The sequence below is a fragment of the Xyrauchen texanus genome, chromosome 20 (genome assembly GCF_025860055.1).
Source record: "Xyrauchen texanus isolate HMW12.3.18 chromosome 20, RBS_HiC_50CHRs, whole genome shotgun sequence".
In the NCBI taxonomy this organism is placed as follows: domain Eukaryota; kingdom Metazoa; phylum Chordata; class Actinopteri; order Cypriniformes; family Catostomidae; genus Xyrauchen; species Xyrauchen texanus.
This window is the reverse complement of record NC_068295.1, coordinates 14,717,453-14,743,956: the sequence shown is the minus strand read 5'-3', so window position 1 is coordinate 14,743,956 and position 26,504 is coordinate 14,717,453. Positions and strand designations below refer to the sequence as shown.

The 26,504-nt window shown below is 38.2% G+C and overlaps 1 protein-coding gene across 1 annotated transcript in view; it reads right to left on the bottom strand.

Moving 5' to 3' along the window:
- Nucleotides 1-24,989, bottom strand: part of LOC127660553 (rho-associated protein kinase 2-like) — a 64,560-nt gene extending 39,571 nt beyond the window's left edge. Inside the window, exons 1-2 of the mRNA XM_052150872.1 lie at nucleotides 24,182-24,989; nucleotides 1,846-1,927 (exon numbers count right to left, since the gene is read on the bottom strand). Of these exons, the coding sequence (XP_052006832.1) occupies nucleotides 1,846-1,927; nucleotides 24,182-24,280 (181 nt within the window). The 5' untranslated portion in view covers nucleotides 24,281-24,989. The remainder of the gene's footprint in view (nucleotides 1-1,845; nucleotides 1,928-24,181) is intronic.
- Between the last annotated feature and the right edge of the window lie 1,515 nt (nucleotides 24,990-26,504).

Genomic DNA, 26,504 nt, shown 5'->3' with positions numbered 1-26,504 from the left:
GTGGCATGGTTGTTGGTGCCAGACGGGCCGGTCTGAGTATTTCTCAATCTGCTCAGTTACTGGGATTTTCACGCACAACCATTTCTAGGGTTTACAAAGAATGGTGTGAAAAGGGAAAAACATCCAGTATGCGGCAGTCCTGTGGGCGAAAATGCCTTGTTGATGCTAGAGGTCAGAGGAGAATGGGCCGACTGATTCAAGCTGACAGAAGAGCAACTTTACCTGAAATATCCACTCGTTACAACCGAGGTATGCAGCAAAGCATTTGTGAAGCCACAACATGCACAACCTTGAGGCGGATGGGCTACAACAGCAGAAGACCCCACCGGGTACCACTCATCTCCACTACAAATAGGAAAAAGAGGCTACAATTTGCAAGAGCTCACCAAAATTGGACAGTTGAAGACTGGAAAAATGTTGCCTGGTCTGATGAGTCTCGATTTCTGTCGAGACATTCAGATGGTAGAGTCAGAATTTGGCGTAAACAGAATGAGAACATGGATCCATCATACCTTGTTACCACTGTGCAGGCTGGTGGTGGTGGTGTAATGGTGTGGGGGATGTTTTCTTGGCACACTTTAGGCCCCTTAGTGCCAATTGGGCATCGTTTAAATGCCACGGCCTACCTGAGCATTGTTTCTGACCATGTCCATCCATTTATGGCCACCATGTACCCATCCTCTGATGGCTACTTCCAGCAGGATAATGCACCATGTCACAAAGCTCGAATCATTTCAAATTGGTTTCTTGAACATGACAATGAGTTCACTATACTAAAATTGGCCCCACAGTCACCAGATCTCAACCCAACAGAGCATCTTTGGGATGTGGTGGAAAGGAAGCTTCGTGCCATGGATGTGCATCCCACAAATCTCCATCAACTGCAAGATGCTATCCTATCAATATGGGCCAACATTTCTAAAGAATGCTTTCAGCACCTTGTTGAATCAATGCCACGTAGAATTAAGGCAGTTCTGAAGGCAAAAGGGGGTCAAACACAGTATTAGTATGGTGTTCCTAATAATCCTTTAGGTGAGAGTGTGTGTATATATATATATATATATATTGGATGGATGGATGGATGGATGGATGGATGGATGGATGGATGGACGGACAGAGTTTGTGTGTCCGGGACATTCAGTGTAAACCACGTCTCAAATGAGCCCCAGTCAGAGACAGTCCACCTCACCACATATCTCAAAACACTCATGTTAATAAATGTGTGCTGCACGAACGTTTAAAAGGTTTTGGCAATGATTGAAAGACTATCCTGTCCCTCTGTCAGCAGTGCGTGGGGGGGGGACTCACGTCAGTACTATCAATTCTGTCAACTGACACCGAGGCTAATAATCATGAGAAAGCCCGTTCTCATAGGATAAGGCCACAGAGTCTCATTTATATTTATGAGACACTGATGACGTGATGATGCACTATAGTGCAGGGACACGTAACATTGTGTGACACTGACTCGATATTCACTTTAAAGCCAGAAGACAAAAATAGCGCAAAGAAAATCCCTAAATTAACCTCTTTTGTCTTGTCATTAAAAATAATGGATACTTTGTCTTCTATCATGTGTAACACATACATATCTGGTAACATCTCAGAAAATGTAGTTTAGTGTTTCATGACCCTTAAATGTTGTACTGCGAGGGGCCCAAATTAGGAAGAGCCAATCACAACTGAATTTAAATACATTTTGTTGATGTTTTGAGAGGAAGCAGCCTAATTGTAAAAACATGATGTTACTTCCCTTACGGTACTATGATGCTACTTCCCTTACTAACAGAATAAGCAACAAACACCAGAGACAAAATCAGTGTCCTCTTAAAAGCAGATACTCACATCTGTTTAAGAACGTCTCAATGTTCTTATTCTTGCGCAGGGATGGGAAGTCCAGATCTAAGACCAGAGCATTCATGGAATCCTGAAACACAAAGATAAACATTTAGAGTAAAAACAATTAAGAGTAAAACCAGTGGTCTTAAACCTTTATCAGGCCAAGGAAAACGTGGTGGACAAAGAGAGTGCAGGGACCCCATTACATATTGTAAAAAATTGAGAATTTGTGCCTGGCCTATAATATCATGCATATAGTTCCATAAATGGATTGACACTTATGATTTATACTATTAGATGCTTACATTGCAAAGCCTTTAAAATAATCTTCATTAATGTATAGTCATACTCAACATTACATTTTATTTGCGTACATTACATTTTATTTCAATTGACTCAATAAATTGGAATGAGGGAGGAACAATGACCCCATTGCAGGCATCCTCTGACGAAAGGAAGTTACATGGCTAGGCACAACTTCCAGCTTGCAGAATTCCTAAAGTTGATAAGTCAAGCAAGGTTAAATATATATAAACAAAGTCAGTAGATTATAAAAGAACTTCCACTTCTGCCAATGAAGCCCAATCTGACAAGTCATTCATATATTTTTGTACAGTATTAGAGCCTTTGTTACCCAGAACATAGTTCATCTTCTTTGGACATCTAGATGACAAATTAGGGCTAAGTACTCTACTGAGGGAATGCTGCATATAATAACAGAAATGCATTTAAAATTATTAAGCAGACATGGACAAGATCACCAGGCCAGTAGATTTGTACCTGCACATGCAGAGCAGTGTGAGGGCTGCTAGTTACTGCAATGCTGCACTTGAAAGGTGGTTTGAAGCAAGACCAGGTCTGATGTGACCGACATACCAGTCATGGTCTCGCTGGAAACCCAAACCGGAAAAGCATTCCATATGTCTAACGGCCACACCTCTCCCTCTCCTGTCTCTTTCTCTCTCTCTCTCTCTTCAACTTTCAAAAGCTTTACTGGAAGTTGCATGATGTGAAATCTCTCTGAACACTTGCTTCACTAGTCTCCTTCTTTAAAAGTCCAATGTTCTCTGTGTCTCTTAACTATAGTAGGTCTGGGTGATATATTGAATGTGATTACTATATGTATATTCAATATGCATATGAATATGTTTGGTAGATGCTTACAATGATATAAAAACATAATTTTAAAGGCATTTCAGACCAAATACACACGTATTGAGCAATAAATTGAATATTGTCAAAAGACTGAAAAATAGAGATTTTTTTTTGATCGCATACATCTGGGCCTCTGTCAATTCATATAAATTCAAGAAAAAGTATAAATGGCATCATTTTAAATATAAAACTTCTATTTATGGAAAAAAAAAACACTCCTTTTATCTCAAAGCACAAACACGGAAAATGCCACCTGCTTCCAGAGGCTTCAAAGATATTGCTGTAATGTCATAGTGCAGTTTTAGTGATGACATCATTTGTTCCTGTGGCCCCCTCTCCTGAATACCCATCTCAGAGACATGAAACAGAACATCAATAATGGCGTACAAAAACACACCAAACTAAACTTGTAAAACGTGGTGTGAGGTGTTCTCCAAAATTAAAATGGCCATGTGAACTTTAACACATTCTCACATGTGGTCCACCTGTACAAACACCCTTATAGGACATGCAAAGAAATATGCAGAGATATGCATCTTCTAATTTAAGACACTATTTCTCAATTTTTAATCCAACAAATAGGGCTGTGCAATTAATCAAATGTTCAAGATTACAGATGCCACAATTTGCAAATTATGAAATGTGTAAAATAAATATGGCTTGATTCCTGGGACTAAGTTTTCTCCTCTCCACAATCATCAGCAAACTAGCATTCTGGTCTGGTCTGGTCTGGTCTATTCTGAAGTGGAACACCTACTTTTCACAATCCAAATCAAATCCTGAAAAAAGGTCTCAGCCTACATTTTTTTTCTCATTAAATATTCTGTTTTACTAAAAAGTAAAAAGAAGTAAATCACATTACAAAAGTAAAAATATGTTGGGAACATTAAACTTAAGTTGCCTTGAAACAACCAAAATATCTGGACAGACTCCCTGAGCATCCAGATGGTGGGGTGAAAAACAGTTTCTGTGTCATTCAAACATAGATGTGAAGATGGGTCTCCTCCATGGAGTATGGAGTGTTTGGCCCAATAAGTCATGTAAGTCCTTGTATCGCCCATTGCACTGGGTCAACAAATAATTGACAAACTACAGCCATACTGAAAAATAAAATGGCTGAATTCTAGAAATAACCTGACAGATTTTAGTCTCATTATTTCTTAGGTTTTAATCATCACTTTAGAGTTGAGAAACTTGCACATTAATGAAACTATAAAAATATCTAAACATTATTGTTATGAAAGACAGAAATGCTAATGAATGTATAGGCGAAGGAAACACTGAAGAGTGGGAGAAAAAAAAATACTGCATTTCTCTGTACTTCAACACACACACTCTCTCTCTATCTCTCTCTCTCTCTCTCTGAGTCACTCCCACCCACAAACACACAACAACCTCCAACTCTAACTGCAATAATGACAAATTACCATCCATGCTTCAGTCAAAACCTCAGTAGTAGTTCTTCCTTGTGTCATTTCCAGAAACAGCCAACAGCCTTGTCAATGAATAATAGCCTAAACAATGTCCAATTTATTTATTTGAATAGTGTGGAAAATTGTGCATTTCATTCCAGTGTTGTCAAGGTAACACAATTTCAGTAGTCGGTACCGATACCACTGAAATGACACAGTTCTCGATACCAATTTCGGTACCACAGCATAAATTTGCTGATATGACAATGTGCTACTGAACACACCTGTTTAGCCTTTTTAAAAAGTTACATTTCAATGTATATAATACATTCAAAGAAATGCATGTTTCCTTCAAGTGTTTCTCAATCAAGGATGCATTGTCTTAGTGTTATCAAGTAGCACCCTACTGAAATCTGTTTTATTCTTTACCAAATCATGTTTTCCTTTTTGTTATTATTTTAGAGTACTGGTGTTTGTCTATGTGGTAATTTGTTTATGTTACATTTTAAATGTTATTACTGTGAAGCACTTTGTTCAACTCTGTTGTTTTAAATGACATTTAAATAAAATTGAGGTGATATTAAAGTGCAAATGCTGTGATTTAATTATGTAAATATGTAGTTTACTTGTGCTGCATGGGTCACAGTAGATCAGTGCTCTGCTCTGTCATCTCATACAATTTGAATGATTCTCAATGTCTATGGAGTTTCCAGTGAATGAGCGGTTGGATTTATACATTCAAAGCATGCATCTCTTCCACACCAAGATTGCAGTATTTCTCGATTTAATAAACCACAAAAGGACATGTCACAATTTTAATTTGATTAATTGTCCATTTCATTGTAAGGACAAAAAGAGCATACCACAAATTCAATAATTAAACACTGGTAAATCGTAATGATAAATCTATCTATCTGTTAACCTTTTACAACCCAGTAATTTCATCAGACATCTTACCTTTTATGATTTAAGACAACTGTGAGGTTATCCTAAATGTACGGTGTTATTTACGGCAATTTTAAAGAAAAAATTTGAGCAGTCGAATGCTTTTTCAGTTTTTCCTTAAGAACAATATTAAGAAAAAAGATAAGAACTTTCTTTAGAAGTTTTTTCAGGAATACAAAATATTTGTAAATTAAGAAGAACATTGTAGTTAAGAAGATTTTTCTTAAGAATGTTCCTGAATCTGGCCTAATGTTTCCTGGTTAGCTGAGGATAAGTGGAGAAAGTGTCACAGAAGGCAGCATTTCTGTAACGTTAGGAGAACATTGGTTAAACGTTTCCTAGTTGTTTTGACTGAGGGGGCGAGAGGGACAGCTGCTGTTCCTGAGTAAAATTTAACAAAGCCACTATCACACCACCATATATGGCAGTGTTTCTCCTATCTGAGGGAGAGAGAGAGAGAGAGAGAGAGAGAGAGTGTGAGAGTGAGTGAGAGAGTGAGTGAGTGAGTGAGTGAGTGAGTGAGTGAGTGAGTGAGTGAGTGAGTGAGTGAGTGAGTGAGTGTGTATTAAGGGAAGGAAGCACCTAATAAGTTCTGGAAAGAATTGTAAAGTAAAAGTTACAAAATAATTTTATTCTTCTTGATTAAGACATACAGAACTAAAAGAAGGTTTGAAATCTAGTTAAACACCATTTAATGATGTTTTGCCCTACAACATTGATCTATAAATGGTGTCAATGATGCTTGTTCATGTTTCCAACACTGCATGCATATTTCTATCAATGTTTATCTAAATCAGTAGGTGGAAAAGTTGATAAAACTTTTGCGGCAACACACTGTGATGTAGGCATCCGTTATTCATTGGGAATTACAGAAAGGTGGTTCCAGAGCTTTTGGAAATCCAATTCGCCATATGCCCCGATTTATTTAAAACTGACCAAGCTCTTTCCAAACCCTTTTACTGAATTTTACACATTCATATCCATCAAACTCTTCATCAGACTTTTCTGTAGTGAGAAAGCACATTTAGGACAAGAAATGGGAATGGTTCCTGTAACTGATGTCTTTGGAACATAATTAGAAAATGGTCCAATAAACCATTTCTTCTTGTCCTGGGGTCTCTCTTGAAAGTGAAATACAATTGTGCCAGGTAATGGAAATAAAGTGGTCCACTCATTAATTAAATCCATCCATCGTGAAGTGACTTTTTAGTGGATTAAAATGTACTGATGATGAACTGAATGCAGGGTTCCTGCTCCGAAGTTTAGATTATTGATGGTGCAGCACAATTAACCCTTTCGCACATACGATCAAACTGATGTGATTACACTGGTCTGGGCTCAGAGGCGTACAATCAAATTGCTGCGATCTGCATTCGTGTTGCTGTTTACCAGCAAAGGGAGATTGAAGTGTTTGTCATAATGAACCAGCTGCTCAAACGGTCTTTTCAACATCATATCTTTATTTTTATGTAAAAAAAAACACATTCAAAATAATCACTAAATAAAGTTTAAAGCCGTTATCATCAGAGCTGATGGTTTTGATGCAGCAATGGGACCATGTTTTTTAAGTGTCAAACAAAGAATAAACTAGTTAGTCCACTTGAGCCTTCTCCCATTTTGTCCTCAGAACCCCACGCTGCATTGCAATGCAAACAATATGGTGGCGCATAGCCGGCAATCACAACGCATCTAATCTATCATAAACAATCATTATAAACATCTATAGGTTTGATCATATGTAATCTGTCCTCCAGTGCATCTGCTGTGAAATGCAAGATACGATTTTGTTTTAATTATAGCATGTATTAAAATAACTCATGCTGGGGGATCCGTCAGTACAGGAAAAACTCACGTGTGAAAGGGATAAGTCAGACCATTGGTTCCAATCCCTAATGAGCTCCCTATCAAGGGTTCATTTTAAGGTATCATAACTGCATCCTGATGTAAAGGCTGTAAAAAATAAGCATGCCAGCTTCTAAGGCCACACTAATATGTTTCTCAAACATCATCGTTTTCCAAAGTATGTGGTACTGGAGTGCATTTTGGGAAGTCTCCATTTTTGGTGGAGGAAAACCCCATTCCAGTTTGGATGAGTAGCATAAACATTGCAACATCAATGTGTTTTCAACCAAAAATGTATTAAGCCCAAAGCATACTTCGGTTTTAACCCGAATGCTTTGTGTCTGCATGCAGTCGAACGCGAGCCTGTCAGAGTATACACAGAGTATATAACGGTGCGCGCATACACAGGCTGTTGCCGCATGTGCGTTACGACTGCTATGGACCATTTCTCCTCAGGAGTTTAGACACAAAGATGTCTTTATATTCTTCAGACTTGTGTTATACAAATGCAGGTATCTCCTGCCCTCCTCTCAAACATGCTCTTGACGTGCACATCAACCATTTATTTTTTTCCCTACATTTGTCTCATTTTGTTTACCGGCAATTACATCATCTTCGTGACCTCAGCGGCTCAGATGGTACTGTTGCCACCTTGTGGACCTACAAATAAGAGCAAATAATTCCAGGCACATGGGCATTATTCCTGTTCAAAGACAAATCTGGCTGTGTGCATTCAGTGCTCGAGCACTATGCTTAAATTTCATCACGCCTCATGCGTGTCCAGCGTTCGCGTCTGACCGAATTATACGCTGGGCTCTAGTGTAGATGTGGCCTAAGATACTGATACTCTGTTGGCCAAACTCGAAGGCAACATTGCATGTATCCTTTGCAGAGAAGACAGTGAATGCATATAAATATTGTTTACAAATATACTTTGAACTATATTTTATTAATCATATTTAGAATTAATAGGAATATAGTAAAATCTAATTAAAATTGGACTTAAATCTAAGAGTGGATTACCACATTGTTAGCTAAGCATATCTATAGTCAATGCAGTCGAGTCTAGAGCACTATTTGTATGAAGCAAATAGGCAGACCATTCCCAATTTGTCTCTTATGAGATTCTATTTAAGTTTCGCTGCAGCCTTAAGGTTTTGGAACAGAGCCACTGTGTGAGGGGATGCCACACTTCAGTTTCAATGCAGACAGATTCAGTAACCCCTTAAAAATCAGCTGCATTATTTATGAAAAGTGACTGGTGCTACATTAGAACAATAAACAACTAATTAACAATTTACTGCAGATTTACAAGCGTCAGCAGAGACCCTTCTCCCTCTGATTCAGAGATGAATGCACATGCATTAACTTAAGGCTTTATGGGAACGTGAGAGATACGCCGCCCCCGCCACCTCTCCCTCTTTCTCTCTCTCACACCTAAATAAATGTACAGGCACCAAACTGACAGTCAGAAAGACAGTCTAAGTCGCCATTCACTATTATTGTATGGACAAAAGATTAAATGGAAGTGAATGGTAACTGTCAGTGCCAAAGAATCAGCGTAACAACTCCTTTTGTGTTCTATGGAAGAAAGAAAGTCAAAAAGGTTTAGAAAAACATGAGGCTGAGTACATACAGAATTATAACAGAATTTTCAGTTTTGGGTGAACTATTTATTTTACATTTCAGTAAGCCAGACCGCAGTAAGAATATATAGAGCTGGTTTTAACAGGTAATGCAACGTTTCCCATTAATCATGAATCATATGCTAAGAACATGAATCACATCCTATTCTAACGCAACACTGTAAACTCAACAGCATGAAGCAGACCAGCATCACATAGCACCCCTTACAGATCACATAAGTTGAATGAACGCAACATCCTCAATTATGTTGTTTTAATCAGTCGAGTTTCCTAATGCCACTAGTACAGTTAAATTGCGCCTCATCTTTTAACACATTTGCACACAAATAAACAAAACAATAAAACAGAGCATGTCGCAAGCACTATAAGTCAGTGGAAATTAAGACACAGACAAGGAACAGTCAAAACATCTGGTCAATTACATCTGCAACAATCAGTGTCAGTCAAAATGGGAAAGAGCTTGTGAAATTTTAGAAACTTTTACAAAACTAATCAAACAGAAATTACTAGAGGTCATTGTAGTCTATACTTGCAAAGAAACAGCTCCAGAAAACATTCATTTAAAATATACATTTTTCTTTTCAAAAAGTAAATATATTTAAAAGATTTTAATAAATAAAGATTATTTCTAAACATTAGTTTTAGCATTTTATGGCACACACATTCACTAAAAAAGGGCATAACTTGTGTCCAGCGTGCCAATCAGATCAAATGTAATGACAATGCACAACAAGGGTTTTGAAAAGTTTGGCAGCACCATAAAAAAACAAAAAAACATTGGCAAGCCATAAAAAGTCTAACCGGTTAAAAAAGTACTAACAAAATCTCACACCTCTCCCCAACAAGCCACAAGATTTGAGGTAAACACACACTAGATGAACGTCTTTGTTATGCTTTGTTTTTATTTATTCAGTGTCTCGTGTGGGAGCGCTGTTTTTTAGATGCTGTGTCTAATTAAAAATAACTTTAACAGAAAGCAGGTGTCTCAAGATGCTTTTTAGTGTATTTGTTGCACTGTTTCTAGCATTTTTTAGCGCAAGAATTTGATTGACCCATAGACATTGTCAGTGCTTGGCACACATCCAAAATTCGAATACACAGTTTTAGCATGCGTGCCTTTTGTTTCTTAAAATTTGACGAATATTCAAATGTTAATTTGACAGCCTACTGAGCGATATGGCCCCCCCAAAAAATATCGTTCAATATCAATATTTTTCACAATATACATTTTATACCATTAATGGTGGTGGAAATCATTCCACATTTGCTGGACCTCAAGAATGAATTAAACATAACTTGTTTGTTTACAATTAAACTCCAGAGGGTAAGGTCACTCAGTTTAGGATTTAATCCTACATAAGGTGTGTGACCTCTTTTTGATTACATTTTGCCAATTTCTGATTGACTGCAACACAACATTTATTTGATTGGCTCAATGAACATTAGACTGAAAACACAGGTGCAACCAATCATGAAATAGAATATTCAAGGTAGACAATTGCTAGTTGTGCTTCTCTTTTATTCTCTACTGGAAAGCAGCTATATGGGAACCTCAAAAGAACTCCCTAATGACTTAAAAACTAAGGTAATTCATCAATATGAATTAGGAGAAGGATACAAAAATGTATCCCAAATGTTTAAGGTCTCTGTCTACACAGTCAGAAATATAGTTAGAAAATGGAGGGCCACAGGAACATTCCTTGTGAAGGAAAGATGTGGTAGGCCGAGAAAAATATCTGAAAAGGCAAAGGCGAAGAATGGTTAGAATGGTCAAAGAGAAACCACATACCATCTCCAATGAGCTCCAAGAACATCTTGCTGCTGATGGTGTCATTGTACATTGTTCCACAGTCCAGCGCACTTTGCACAAGGAACAGCTCAATGGAAGGGTGATGCGGAAAAAGCCTTTTCTGCATACTGCCAACAAGCAGAGTCGTTTGAGGTATGCAAAGGCGCATCTGGACAAGCCAGAATTATTTTGGTATAATGTGTTGTGGACAGATGAAACTAAACTTGTTAAAGTTATTTGGCCACAACCAGAAGCACATTGTGTGGCGGAAAAAGCGTTCCAGGAGAAGAACCTGCTCCCTACTGTAAAAATTTGGTGGAGGGTAAATCATACTATGGGGCTGTGTGGCAAGCACAGGTACTGGAAACCTTGTCAAAGTTGAGGCTTGCATGGATTCCACCCAGTATCAGCAGATTCTTAAGAACAATGTTCAAGAATCAGTCAAGAGGTTGAGGTTACGGCGGGATTGGTTGTTTCAGCAGGACAATGATCCAAAGCATTGTTCCAAATCATGCACAGACACAGATACAATGTTCTAAAATGACCATCGCAGTCCCAAGACTTAAAAATCATCGAAAATCTATGGAATGATTTGAAGTGGGCTGACCACGCTCGGAAACCATCAAACCAGACTGAACTGGGAGACATTTTGCAAGGAAGAATGGTCCAAAATACCTGCAGCCAGAATTCAGGGACTTATCAGTGGCTATAAGAAGCGACTACAGACTGTTATTTCAGCAAAAGAAGGCTCTACTAATTATTGATTAGTGATAATTTCATTGAGGTGCCCAAATTTTGGCACCTGTCGGTTTTTGTTATGACTCGCATTGCATAATTTCTGTTCATTCAATAAATGTTATTTCAGAACTGAAATGTTACTGTTTCCATAAGGTATAAATTATATCCAAATGAAGTTGCTGCTTCGAAAGCCCAGCAGATATAAACTGAAATTATAATAATTATCAGGGGTGCCCAAACTTTTGCATAAAACTAATATATATATTATATATATATATAGCCCTCTACATTGTGAGTAAATTTCGCACTATGCGACCAAAAGCAGGGCTGGGAGGGTTACTTTTGAAATGTATTAAACCACAGATTACGGAATACATGTTGTAAAATTTAATTTGTAACGTATTTCGTTTGATTATTTAAGATCATTAATGTATTCTAAATACTTTGGATTACATCTTCAGCACTGGTACATTTTTTTACTTGTTTTGACAAGGGATACCGCTTTTCTCTTCCGATCCGATTCCGTTATCAGAAATCTCAGTGTCGGCCGATACCTATCATGATCCAATACCAGTGTTGTTTTTTTGCATAATGAGTTTAGAATATCTTTAAATTATTGTGTGGAACTAATTGGGTGTGCTATTTAATATGTAAAGAAATACAAACCTCTAACTAAACATTATTTCAATATGTATAGCTTATTAAGAAACACTTAATTATTAACTACTGGATAATGTAGCAGCAAAATGTTTTTTTTTTTTTGCAAACTTTTTAAAACTTTTATCTGGATTCAGATCTCTTTTTTGTTCAAGTTAGTTGTAAGATATCAGCTCACTTTTCATTCACACAGTTATTTTTTTGGAACCCATTCAACTTAAATATTATTATCATTTGTAAACAAATAATAATAATAAATCTCAATTGTGCACCTTTAACTAAACTTAACTTAAACCCTCATGCTTTTATTTTGACATTCTGAACTCTCCAGGAAGTCCTGTATGTGTATCTGTTTGTAGGCACATACACAGTAGTGCCTACACTTCTTACGCTTCTTATTAAAATTCTGATAAAATGCACCTCCAGTACCATTCTAAATGCATATAAGTGATAAGTGAGTAGCGCTCAAACATTTTGCACCACGTAAAGGCTAAAAATAGCTGTGAGAGTGCGTGTGTGTGTGTGTGTGTGTGTAAACAGTGCAGCACGCTGACTGACGTGCTGGAGCTGTGGGTGTATTTTATATATTTACTTATAAAACACAGCCTTTTGTGATTCACAGAGCGATCGCATGTCTTCAAGTGGCTTTGAATAAAATGGATGAGTCATATTAACTACTTTAATTGTGTATTTATGGTTCTTTTATGTCATTTTTGGAGCTTGACAGTAATGAACATGACTAACACACAGTATTGGATTTGGATCGGGCTCGTCGGACCGATACCTGCTCCGTCTAAAAGCTTCAGTATCGGAGATGATACCGATCCAGGTATCAGATCAGTGCATCCCTAGTTTTGAATATAAAAACTCTGCCAGTACAGCAAGACAAAATACATAATCTGAAAAACCTAAATATTTTATGCAGTGTTGTTTCTAAAACAAGACAAATCAAATTGATCTTGTTTAAAGGATTTTTTGATATTTTTACTAGAAAACAACAAAAATTATTATAAAACATATGATTTATGCCCTAATATCAAAAGGTCTTACTAGAAATAAAGAAATTATGATCCAACGTGAATTTTCATGATACACAAATATGATCGTTCCTGGCAACATGTGCATGTAAAATGGATAGAAATAGCATTTTAGCTCAGCGTAAAGCTGACAATTTACATAAGGTTTATTTCTATTTCTTTTGTTCAAACTTCTCTGTCTGCTCGTATGAATGTATGAATGAACACATTATAAGAAAGTGTTTCACTGCTGTTCAAATGCACTTTGCATCACATCATTTAAATGTATAAATGTTTTCCATCTGAAAGGACTAAATATTAAATGAAACAAATGACAATAAATTGCAGAGTAATCCCTTCAGTAATCAAAATACTTTGAATGTAACTGTATTGTAATTACCAATAATTTAAATTGTAACTGTAGTGGAATACAGTTACTTATATTTTGTTTTTTAAATACGTAATCCCTTTACATGTATTTCGTTACTACCCAATCCTGGTTATTAGCCTCTGGCAAGTAAATATTAGCAATTCATTCGCCAGTGATAGTGTTGTGTAGTGTCGAAGCTCCAAGGCGCTTTTACTGAATAAAAAGCAATTGATTAAGAAGCTGGATTCAGCCTCCTCTTTCCCTACATGCTGTCTCATGTGAGCAGGAAAAAGCACTTGTGTCTCATTCAGTTGAACTCCGAGCATCTCAGGGAAGACATAACAAGAGCAGCTCTCTTGAGAGCATGTGAAGATGAACCATTTCTCAAGAGCTCTGATATACACACGTCTACAGAGACTTGCGCCAAACTCCCGCAAAAATATAAACAAGGTATAAACTTATTAATTTTGTGAACGCAAAGTGCTAGTTTCATTTAGCGACCATGTGATTGCAAATATCCATGGTCGTTGTGGCTTTATTCACACAGTGAGACAGAAGAGATGTCCTGCTCTATTTTTGAGGAGATGATAAAATGCAAGAACAGAATCTCAAAGTCTTCCTTCATGAGAAATAAGGGCTTGTGAGTTAATCAGAGAGCTTTAAAATAATGTGTGAAAGTGAAAAATTTAAGGCAGAAATGTTTTACTATTGCATAATATAATATAATATAATAGCTATACAGGTTGGCTGGGTTACAAAAGAAGCCAAAAAAAAAAAAAAAACACTGAAAAAGTCCAATGGATCAAAAGTAAATCGGACAAATAAGAGAGAAATATTTTATATATTTAGGCATATTTTGATAATTAAAATAATATTTCATTTAAAAAGTCATAGTTCTATGTAAAATAAATCATATACCCTTATTTTATTATATGCACCAAGCTAAATTTGTATAAATGACTTTGTTGTGTGCATGAAGCACACATCGTGAGTTTGTATGGTAATTATTTGTTAAACACCTAAAACAGGCAATAATCACAATTATTTGTTGGACAATTTATTGTCAGCCAAATTTCACAATCGTGACCCCTAATTTTCATTATTAGGTTCCTACCTTGTGAATTGTTTTGTTAAAAATGTGTACGAAATTTCAAACAATGACAACAGCTTGTATCATTATTAAAAATGTGATTTCATGGCATCATATAAATTGATAGAATTGTGAAATTTTTACATATATATATATATATATATATATATATATATATATATATATATATATATTGCATTGTGCTGTCCTGTCAAATTTTAGCAAATTCTTTAACCCACTTAACCACGAGTTAACCCGTTAACCAATAAGCCATGAATCAAACCAAAGTGACCAAACAGGCATGACAAAGCTCTATACTGGCTGAAACAACACAGATGTGCATATTTAGTAATAGTTATTACATCAACATTTGAATGTACAACTTTATACATCCTTCTTATATTTCGTAACAAACTAATTTTGATTTTACACACCCTGCCCCTTATCAGGCTAATCAAGCCTCCGAGAGGGATAAAGGCCGACCGTGGACGGTGGTGCGACAGAGAGAGAACGTTTACGGGCAGCTGTCCATCCCATGTGTGCGTTTGTGCCTTTTGGTTTCCGTTTTACCAAAAGGCGCTCACCGCTACTATCCACCCCAACGGAGCAGCCGCGGCCGCCTGGAAGCGAAGGAACGGCCGCAGACCGCAAGGGGAGAAGGGGCTCCTAACAAATCACCTGGAGGAGACCCCTACCAGCCGCTGAAACGCTGCGGGATCTGAGACTGCCAACCGCGAGCGGGGAGATCCCTTCTGTTCCCCAAGAACACTGCGTTATGTCCACCAGGGGCTGGAGGACTGCCTCAGATCCACCCGGGGAGGCACGGATAGAGGGTGGAGGAGTGGCCGAGGACCAAGTTACGGTGTATCGGAGAACCGGCGAGAAAGAGTTTTTTTTCCTTTCTTTCGCTCTCCCTCTCCTCTGTCCCACTGCCACTCCGTGTTGGCCTTTTCACACTCTTTTAAATTGTACTGTTTTTTTGTTGGGGGGTACTGCACTGTTACAGGGAGTACCCCCCTATTTTTCATTATTGTTTCCCTCCCAGATTCAGGAAGGTGGATGACCTGCACAGCAGACGGGGGTGACCTGACGTCATGCCGGGGGCTCCCCAGCCTGAAAGAATGAGGGAGGAATGTGACAGGGCGGAGGGCTATCAGGCTAATCAAGCCTCCTAGAGGGATAAAGGCCGACTGCAGACAGAGAGAGAACGTTTACGGGCAGCTGTCTTTCCTATGTGTGTGTTTGTGTCTTTTGGTTTCAGTTTTACATTAAACTATTATTTATATTGTCAAGCCGGTTCTTGCCTCCTCCTTTCCATTGAATCCTTTTACAGTATGTAACTCTGTTGTTACTTTATTTAACCTCTAGGTAAATTTTTAACCGATAGTATTAGCGGAACAAATTGTTAATGCCAGTCAGTCAGTTAACCATTTACATCCCTAGTACACAACGATATAATCTTAGCCGTATAGCTTAGCTGCTAGCTAGCGGATGCTGAGCATCATTGCCAGTTCCCATGGCAGCAGGGCTGCCTGCAAATATTTCCTAACAGGCTGATTTCAAGAGTGATTCAGTTAGCTAGTTGTGTGTATAATTTTAAGCAACACGCACCCGAACCATTTGTCTAGATGTAGAAAACTGGAAAAATATTGAAAATTACTCAAGTTTATCATCAATATTGATTATTTTATTTTGTTTTTAAATCACCCAGCCCTAATTAGTATTAATATTATACAAGCAATATTTTTTAATCATTTCTTAACTTGTACACGACATTGCAATATTGACTAGTTAAATCCTTCAACCTTTATTTTGGCAGAAAATGCAGGAACTTTCTGTGTGCGTTCGCATTAACAACATCCTTTGAATGAGCATCTTATTCCAAATATAGTGAAATGCTCCAATCTCTGTCCACAAAAACCTAGGTCATTATGTTAATTTACATTTGTATAATAACTTGGAGTAGACTATTAAAGTGAATTTTAGGCTGTAAATATTATATATATATATATATATATATATATATATATATATATATATATATATATATATATATATAATAACAAATATATTTTGAAAATCAGTTCACATGGGAGGGATTTAGTAAATCCCTTTGATGTGAACCATGTGAACAGATTATCAAAAATTTATTTCAGACCCTGGGTTGTGAAAGCTCCAAAATGTATTATCAGAGACTTCTCTTAGCAAACAAACTGATATGACGCTGCAATGCTATCGTTACAATCATCAAAACAAAGAGTGTAATTAATCATGTTTTGAACATCTGTCTCTGCAAAACGTTTGCTAAACATGTTTTATTATCATTTAATGTAAGAACTTTGACTTGTTAATGGATATTATTTAATAAAAGTGAATGTTTGTCACTGACTGTAAACCTCCCTGCCCTGTGTGACGTAACACACACCTGCATCTCGACGAAATGAAGATCTTCGCACATGTTTCCAAGTTAAATGTCCGATATAAAGTGTCATTCCGTTGCACTTTCTCCAGCTCAAAGGTGGAAATTCGGACTCTCCGAATTTCCTTGTCATGTTCAAGAAACCAATTTGAAATTATTCGAGCTTTGTGACATGGTGCATTATCCTGCTGGAAGTAGCCATCAGAGGATGGGTACATGGTGGCCATAAAGGGATGGACATGGTCAGAAACAATGCTCATGCAGGCCGTGGCATTTAAACGATGCCCAATTGGCACTAAGGGGCCTAAAGTGTGCCAAGAAAACATCCCCCACACCATTACACCACCACCAGCCTGCACAGTGGTAACAAAGCATGATGGATCCATGTTCTCATTCTGTTTACGCCAAATTCTGACTCTACCATCTGAATGTCTCAACAGAAATCGAGACTCATCAGACCAGGCAACATTTTTCCAGTCTTCAACGGTCCAATTTTGGTGAGCTCTTGCAAATTGTAGCCTCTTTTTCCTATTTGTAGTGGAGATGAGTGGTACCCGGTGGGGTCTTCTGCTGTTGTAGCCCATCCGCCTCAAGGTTGTGCGTGTTGTGGCTTCACAAATGCTTTGCTGCATACCTCGGTTGTAACGAGTGGTTATTTCAGGCAAAGTTGCTCTTCTATCTGCTTGAATCAGTCGGCCCATTCTCCTCTGACCTCTAGCATCAACAAGGCATTTTCGCCCACAGGACTGCTGCATACTGGATGCTTTTCCCTTTTCACACCATTCTTTGTAAACCCTAGAAAAGGTTGTGCGTGAAAATCCCAGTAACTGAGCAGATTGTGAAATACTCAGACCGGCCCGTCTGGCACCAACAACCATGCCACGCTCAAAATTGCTTAAATCACCTTTCTTTCCCATTCTGACATTCAGTTTGGAGTTCAGGAGATTGTCTTGACCAGGACCACACCCCTAAATGCATTGAAGCAACTGCCATGTGATTGGTTGATTAGATAATTGCATTAATGAGAAATTGAACAGGTGTTCCTAATAATCCTTTAGGTGAGTGTGTGTGTGTATATATATATATATATATTATATTATATATTTATTTATTAGTACATAACACAACTTTTAATTATAAACAATGATCCTATATAATTTCCTATAATTTTCAACCTAATGAAAATTGATAATGATAAGACACTTGGAACTAGGAGAGCGCTCTCAGTGCTCTTGCTTGTCTGTCTGCATGAACTTCTGTGCTCACACGACTATGCCACTGCAGCATGCAAATGCACACACCCAGTATAATCATGCTCGCTCGTCTCTGCGTGCTCGGTTAAAAGACTGTTTGCTCCGAAATGTTTACATTATTTCATTTTCAAACAGAAAGATGCTTTTTGCCAGCAGAATGGTTAAGTTCTACCATCCATCTTAAGGCGCTTACTGGACCATACTAACCAGCCAAAGTTACCTTGAACATGATCTCCACAGAGAAAACACACATGCACACACACTGCAAAATTGGACCAGATCTTGTGAAAGAGCTTCTATGATTCTCTCGGTCTGAGAAGTAGAGCCAATACAGCAGCATCTGCTAAAAGTGTTGAGACATAAATAATATGATATGCAGCTCTACCAATACAAATCACAGGAAGTTTATCAGAAGGCCTGTACAGTACAGCATCCATTATCCAACACACAGTGAAAAACACTGGACAGGAACATCATGGATGCTAGACCTACTGTATGAAATCACATCTCCTATCGTGCTACAGAACAGATCCTCTCCAAATGAGATTAAACCTGCTGTGGACTGATAAGATCCAAAAATGAAAACACATAATAACAGTATTAGGGTCCACATCTGCTTATCCCAGATGTTCCTGGATAATCAACAGGAGTGTAAATTTGTGTCACAGTGTGGATCCATCATCTACGGCTCTATTAATAGCCATGTGCAAATTTTCTGAATGATGAATCAACTAATCAGTCTTCAGAAAGCTCTGTATAGTTAGGCTAATTTAGGGTTCACCAACAGAATGCAAGGTCTCAAGATTAATTTTTTCCAACATTATCAAATGGATATTTTTAACTTGACATTCCATCTTAACAATCCAATGCTCATTGCAGGACAAAAATAAAAACGGCATGAAACGTGATGCATCAACAAAGGAGGTTTATCTGAATGTGTATGGCTGTAGCAAAGGTGCTTTTAAGGGGATAAATTCTAATTAATACACCACCACTTAAAATATGCAACTGTTAAACAACAGCAGATAGATACATTTACAACAAGAGTGACAATTCAAAGACTGCTCAGACAAGATCTAAAGTCATTATGTTTCAGAGTAGAGGTGCCTGGTTTGCTTTTTAACCTGGTTTATTTGCTAGTTTTACATTACAGAACTTGCATCTTTTGTGTGTGTGTGTGTGTGTGTGTGTATGTAATAAGGGTGGAATTTTAACACTGTGTTCAGCATCTCTTACCTTCAGCAACCACATAAACTACACAAGCTATATGAGCAGATGCTATTCACACACACCTCAAGGGAAGAAAGGAACAGAGATAAGACCCATCAACATTCCAGCCAGCAACGTGACTGCTGGTTATCTTAGCCAGACCCGTTCAGGGTTGCAAACCAAGTGGCTAAAAAAAAACAAAAAACAAACACCCAACAGCTGCTAAGACACATTCCACATTGACCCATTCCAGAGATGATTTCTAGGAATAAATAACAGACGTGTGGTGTTGTGGTTGGGTTTGTGTAAGCTGTTGGACCTACAGTAGGTTTGTGTGTGACAGAATTCTCCAAATAAGAATTACCTGTCTCTAAATAAATGGCAGACAAGTTATTCATTAACTCTTGACTCCTCAGCCTGACCTTTGGCCTTTTTCTTGGGCCATGCTGCCACCTGGCCATTTTAACGGAGCATACAGCCCATTATGCTGTTTTACAAAAGACAATTTGTTAAACATGTAAGTGTTTGTAACAAACACGGTTATAAACTTGAAAGGGAGTAGTATCACTATCTTTCAGAGGAAGCAGTTAGGTTTAGCTGGTGACTAAGTTTGAAAAAATGTAGCTCCTTTTCCAAATACTGTCCTCTTTATTTAGCTGGGTATATTACATCATCTTCAGGTGAAGGGGTGGAAAAATCTGCCTGGAATTGATTATTGCAGGGAACCTTTTTTGAAGGGAAATGTTAGACCTCTGCAAACTAAAGAAGTCTAACTAAATCTACAAACAACAAAATGGGGGTTGCAGAATTTTCCATGCAACAGGTCACATCTGGTTTAGAACACTGCATATCTGAATTTAGACTGACCTCAATTTCATTTGTGGAGTTGATTCAAGATCTGTTGAGAGCAGCTCTTGGGCAGCAGTTTCACAGGCCTAAGTGCAGGTCCTAATGGACCAGGTAGTGCCGCAGCAATGTGGCATTAAGGAACTGTTCTTGGAGAGGGCACATACCATGGTCAAAACTGAGGTTTTTGTTACAATGAAAATACGGAAAAATGCCTTTTGAAGCTTACCTGGGAAATTCCAAAAATTCTTAATGAATTCACTTGGCATCACACTACCACATACATTGTCTCAGCCTCAGACGGTATGCCCATGTACCGCAGACAATCCGTTCTCTAACCTTATGATTCTTATAGAACACAAAACTGGAAAACACTTTCTCGGTCAACTCAACGCAAACCTGACTGGATGATTCGATGGAACTTCCACGAATAGATGCACACAGGACATTTTATCAGTCCGTCTGGAAGCAGAGTTGTGTTCACAAGGTTCCGCGTTGATAGAATGAGCACTTTTGAGGACAAAATAATCCCAGAATTTGTCCAAGTTTGCCAGGTTAGTGACATCAATTCTTTTAAAGATACTCAGAGTTTCATTTGAGGCATGTTGCAGAAATTAAAGAAGCTATCCACAAGCAGAACTGCATTTCAGCTTTGTTTACTTAATTATGTCTGTGAAATTCTCTATAATGAGGTTTTCTGTGCTGTACTTGGACTCTCTGCACATTTTCTGGTATTATCCCATGTGTTTTCTGTGCAACTGTCATCTGTGTTTTCTTTTATTATGGTATTATACATAACCCCGTCCCTAAACACCCGTTATGACAAAACCGACTTTGATTGGTCACTTACATGTCAGTTAGATGGCTTTTCCTGTCTAAATGGCCGATATTGGTTAATTGAAGCAGCTATAGTCATAGCAGTCATAGGGCTGGCTACACAAGACTACCACACACACAAACACACTGGCCAAAGACTGAATGATCTAAGGGTGAAATGCTTGGTTTAATGGCCTGAAAACATGCGCTTTATTCTAAATAACTGACAGTAATCAGCTTGAGCTAGAGTTAATGAGAAGTTAAATGAGTTCATAAGGGGTTGAGAACCAAAGAGAAAAATACAGCATTGAGGCAGAGACAGATTGAGCATTTTAGGTTAAGAGTTTTGTATTTTGGTGTTTGCATGGGTGTAAAAAGATATTCTTGACTTCTTACTGCAAGTAGATTCATTTACGGCACTGATGTAATGTTTCTAAGTGCTGTATTTTCTAGAAGTGTCTCAGTATCTCAATAAAGCTGAACGCACTCGTAGAGCTATCTCCTGCCCTGAGCTAATCCGAAGAGGAACTTGAGCTATAAATGGCACAAAAAGAGAGAAGCAAAAAGGAGGAGAGAGGCCTTTTCTCTCCACTCACTCCCACTTCTCTGCTCATCTCCTTCACAGGAAACGCATACATTCTTCAGCTGTGGAGAAACTCTCAATCTGTCACCAACACTCTCTGGACAACACACTTCTTTGATGAAAATATACACGGTTTCTCTCAGAAAGGATGATCCACATCTGTCTCTCCCTCTCGTCAATCAGAGTTTAGACCACACGCTTGCAAAGATACAGAAAGTTGAATTATGGTCCATCAAGCCTCTGCTGAATATAAATAGGTTTTAAACAATATGTACTTTTTATCAATCATACAAATCTGACAGTTCATTTTACATATAGTTTAGACATGTGCTACCAATATACATATTTATGACCTGTGTGATGCATTAAAAGGATTCTGGCGTAACTGCCTCAAATGTTTCTTCCCAACAACTGTGAATCTGTGAACTGTGGGGTTTTCACACTCAATCATGTGTATCTGCTATGAAATGTGTAGAGTACACACATACATACATACATACATACATACATACATACATACATAATCTTACCTAGCTACCTACAAGGGGACTTACCACTGACTTCTGTTCTTCTCAATTAAAGCCATTTATAATCTACAGACACTAATCGAAAAACCAATCGGACCCCTAAATGGACACTTTTCGTTTTCTTACGTCTATATTTACTTACGTCTATTTTCGAGCAAATTTTCTGTTTCAGTGGGTCCCCAAATTGAAGATCTACCTAACTTCTGAGAACACTTTTCTGCTATTGTGTCCACAAAAGTACAGCTAGGTCAGATACACAACTATTCCTTACCACAAACACACTTGCATCCATGGAAATAAACCAGCTGGGGTCATTCTCATGGAACCCAGGCAAGAAAATATCCTGGTCCTATTTTACTCCAAAATTAAAAGAAACTAATAATAAATAATATTTTGTTTTAGGGCAATTAAGAATTTTTACATTGTGATATTATTTTCATGACAGTTCCTCACATTTTACCCCTCAATGTTCATCACCGCAATGCGAATAAAGATGGTCATTATAGTATTCTCATAACCACAATGTAAAAAAAAACATTATATAGGACTAATACTAAAATTGTAAAGTATTTACGCATCATAGTAGTACTCCCTTGGTATTGCCATTTATTTTAGCTGATTTTATCTTAACTGTATTACAATTTAAAAAAAGACTGTCACGTAAAGAGAATCACCACTGAAACCAATAGAATGGTAAAAGTATTATGGTAAACTGAATGTACTTAAAGCTGAAGTATGTAACTTTTTACATTAACATACTTTCTCCTTTACCAGCTTAATATGCAGAGACAACTATAAATAAGCCATTTATATCTTAATTTTCTCGAAAACAGCACACACCAGCTTTGAAAATTGCTCTCTTTTGAGAGATCCACTTAGACCCACACCAACAACATTACTCAACCAATGGCAGTGTGTTGGGGCGGGACTACCTATTTGTTTGACCAGCGGTAGACAGGCGTATTCAGTAAGCTGCTTTTTTTATTTTTGCAATTCCATTTTGTGTTGCAGAAATGACATACTTCAGCTTTAGAGCTTAAGTGTGTACTTTTTCGATGTTAAAATAATTTCTCCTATCCCAGCTTTATATGTAGGGGCAACTGTAAACATTGCGTCTCAGTGGCACTAAAAAAAATATTGCTCTGTTTGAGTGACACAACACCTTTGAAGTGAAATTTGGGGAGGGACTATCAGTTTGTTTGACCAATGGCAGAAGGAGCAAGTATTGAGAGAAAGCTGTTTGAAAACAATGATTATTTTTGCAATTCCGTTTGGTAGCGCAGAAATTACACAGTGCCACAAAATCTTAAATGTAGGCTCCATTTTCATTATATATGAATAATTGTATTGACTAGGACAAAGACCTTTTCTTGAGAGGTTTTGTGAGAATCAACCACTGAACGGTCGGTCGCTTGGCACAGACGATTCTGAGGAGAGTGATGTTGTGCATGAGCCCACAAAATAGAGGGGCACAGAACAATGCACCTATCAACAAAAATATGAATTTACTCTTTCCAAAGATTAGATCAATCTGTGAATGTCCTGCTCTGATATCAAGTATGTGTCAAACGACTTCACCTGCACGAACAGGCCAGTTAACAGCAATCTCTCGTTCCAGAACCAAACAACCCTGCAACAGCAGGAAGGGGGACTTACGAAATTGTCATGTTGCAGGCCAACAATATTACTATATTTGGTGTGAGGTAACAGATGAAGTCAGAACTTGACGCACCACTGATTTTCAAATATGGCAAGTCTATGGGAGAATAGATTAATACGGGCAGATTTTGACCAAGGGTTGTTTACAATAAACTAGGAAGTGTGACCGATATTTAAATACAAATATATTGAAATTAAGGAATCCAACAGACATACTGTACGTGACAGCTGCATTGCAACATTAACTACACGTTCATTGCTGCAATGCAACATCGCAGCCTTCGTATGCTAACTCTTTATTTCCCTCGTGGCACCAGGCAACGGAGCTTTGAGGCGCATTAAACATTCATGAAAAGGACGGTGAACTTACCAGCAAACTTTCCAAGTTGATCGCAGACCGCGGGTCTTTGATCATGGCTTCCAGTTTTCTCAGCCGATTTTCCATCCTTCTCTCCGCACCCAGCGACATTTTTGCCTTCTCCTGGCGCCAGTCTGAGCAATGAAAAGTGCGATGTGCACTACTTTTCTGGTTCACATTAAAGAGATACAAGATGTTCTTTCTTGCTGTCGAGCAGTGGCCGTGGGCCTAGACAACCTCCGACTCGCCGCCCTCCAAAATAGTACCACGGACTTATCCAGAATAAAAGCGGAAAAGAAAAGAATCCAATGGGAACAGTGGAGATTTTTCAAACTTCCCCCAAAACAATGTACTGAGTGTTTATTTTAAACAACTAAGCGGCATCCAACTTTACATCCCTTAATGAGAGAGATGTACCGTACCGTAATGGCGCGATAAAGTTTTAATTTTGAGAGGATTCAGCAGCAGGGCGTTTTCTGGGCGCCCCTCTCCCCCCTCTCTTCTTTCTCTCCACCCCTCCTGTCGCCCCTCTCCCGGGCTCTCTGGACTGGCTGTGCTTGACTTCAAATCTTCCCCCGTTCATAAACAACCAGGCAGTTTTTCGTAACCGAGCATATATTGAATCAACCAGACCACAAACTCCAAACGAAACCAAACCAGCGATTTTTATTTTACTTTCAATATTATTTTCTTACAGAGAACATTATTTTAAGTTCCTCGCGAGCGCTTTGCAAGAGTGTGTCTCCTCTGCATTTCGCCTCAGCGACACTAGGTCGCTTCCTCGGTATTCAAGCAGGCAGCTCGAGTTCGTTGCTCTGACATCAACACGACGACAATCTTTACCCATAAGCCTCTCTTCTCCTATGTCTCGCCCACGAACACGGCGGCACACGGGAGAATGCAAATACCCTCCGGTTTACGCTCTCGCCACCCACCACATGGCACTCATCAGCGCTTAGTCACATTATTATGCTTAACGTAATTGCCAAAACAAAAGGAATAAAGGTTATGCGATAATTACAATGCTTACTTTTTGTTAGAACATGAGTTTTGCACAAAATAAATACACGTTTTATTGTTTATTTATTAGTTTTTAATAGGTGAATCTGTTATTTACATGCGGCAAAGCAGAGGACGAAAGTCTGGTAAATTTGTTTTCTGATTTTTATCAAATAATTAAGTAGGCTAAGTTGATATCTATAAATTGATTATTAGTTTATTCATAAATTAGTATCCTCTTCCAAAAGACGTCGAGCCCTTTCCTGCATTTGATGCACGTTAGGAGTCTTACAGTGACCTCTTGTGGGACTAGTTAGTAAATTATTAAGTTCAAGTTTGTTGGAGAGAGGCGATTTGTCCACTAGAGGGTGTTTTTTTTTCTTATTCCTTTTTTAAAGGAATAGTTCACCCAAAATGTTACATTTTCTCATCATTTTCTCACCCTCAGGCCATCCCAGATGTGTATGACTTTCTATCTTCTGCTGAATACAATCCTAGAATAAAACAGCACTGTAGGTCCATACAATATAAATTAATAGTGACCAGAACTTTGAAGGTCCAAAAAGCACATAAAGGCAAATAAAAGTAATCCACACACCCAGTGAAATGATGATGCACAAATTAGGAAATGAGAAGCACCCACTATCAGAATCCTCCATGCCCAGTAGGTGGCATTATGCACAAAGAATGTGAATCAACAAAAACAAAAGAAGAACATTGTTCTGGAGTGGAGATTCATAGTAAAAAAGGACTTAAATATGTATCTATTTCTCACACATACCTCTCATATAGCTTCTGAAGATATGGATTTATCCACTGTGGTCGTATGGATTTCTTTTATGCTGCCTTTATGTGCTTTTTAGGCCTTCAAACTTCTGGTCACTATTCACAAAGATTTCATAAAAATCTTTGTTTGTGTTCACACATCTTGGATGGCATGAAGTTGTGTAAATGATGAGAGAATCTTCATTTTTGGTGTGCAGTGTGTAAACACCATTCCCCTTACCTCAAGAGGCACACTAGCAACTCATACCTAAGGCTGTAGCCTTTAGTCTCCTTTTTAGTGCACCTGCCTCCCATTCTGGAGACCCAGTTCGAATCTTGCTCGGAGCAGGTTGAGTAGGACCAGTTACTTGGTGCTGTGTCCCGGATGGGAGTGAGGTTTAGGGGGTTTAGTGTAATGGTAGCTAGCTGGTATGTTCTGTGCAGTGTAAACATCTCTCCTCTAGCCTCATGAGGCGCACTAGTGACTGACACTAGAGGCTGTATACTGAAAGGTGCGTACACACTGCCAGCGACATCGCGCGCGACAGCGACTCCATACCATTAATTTTCA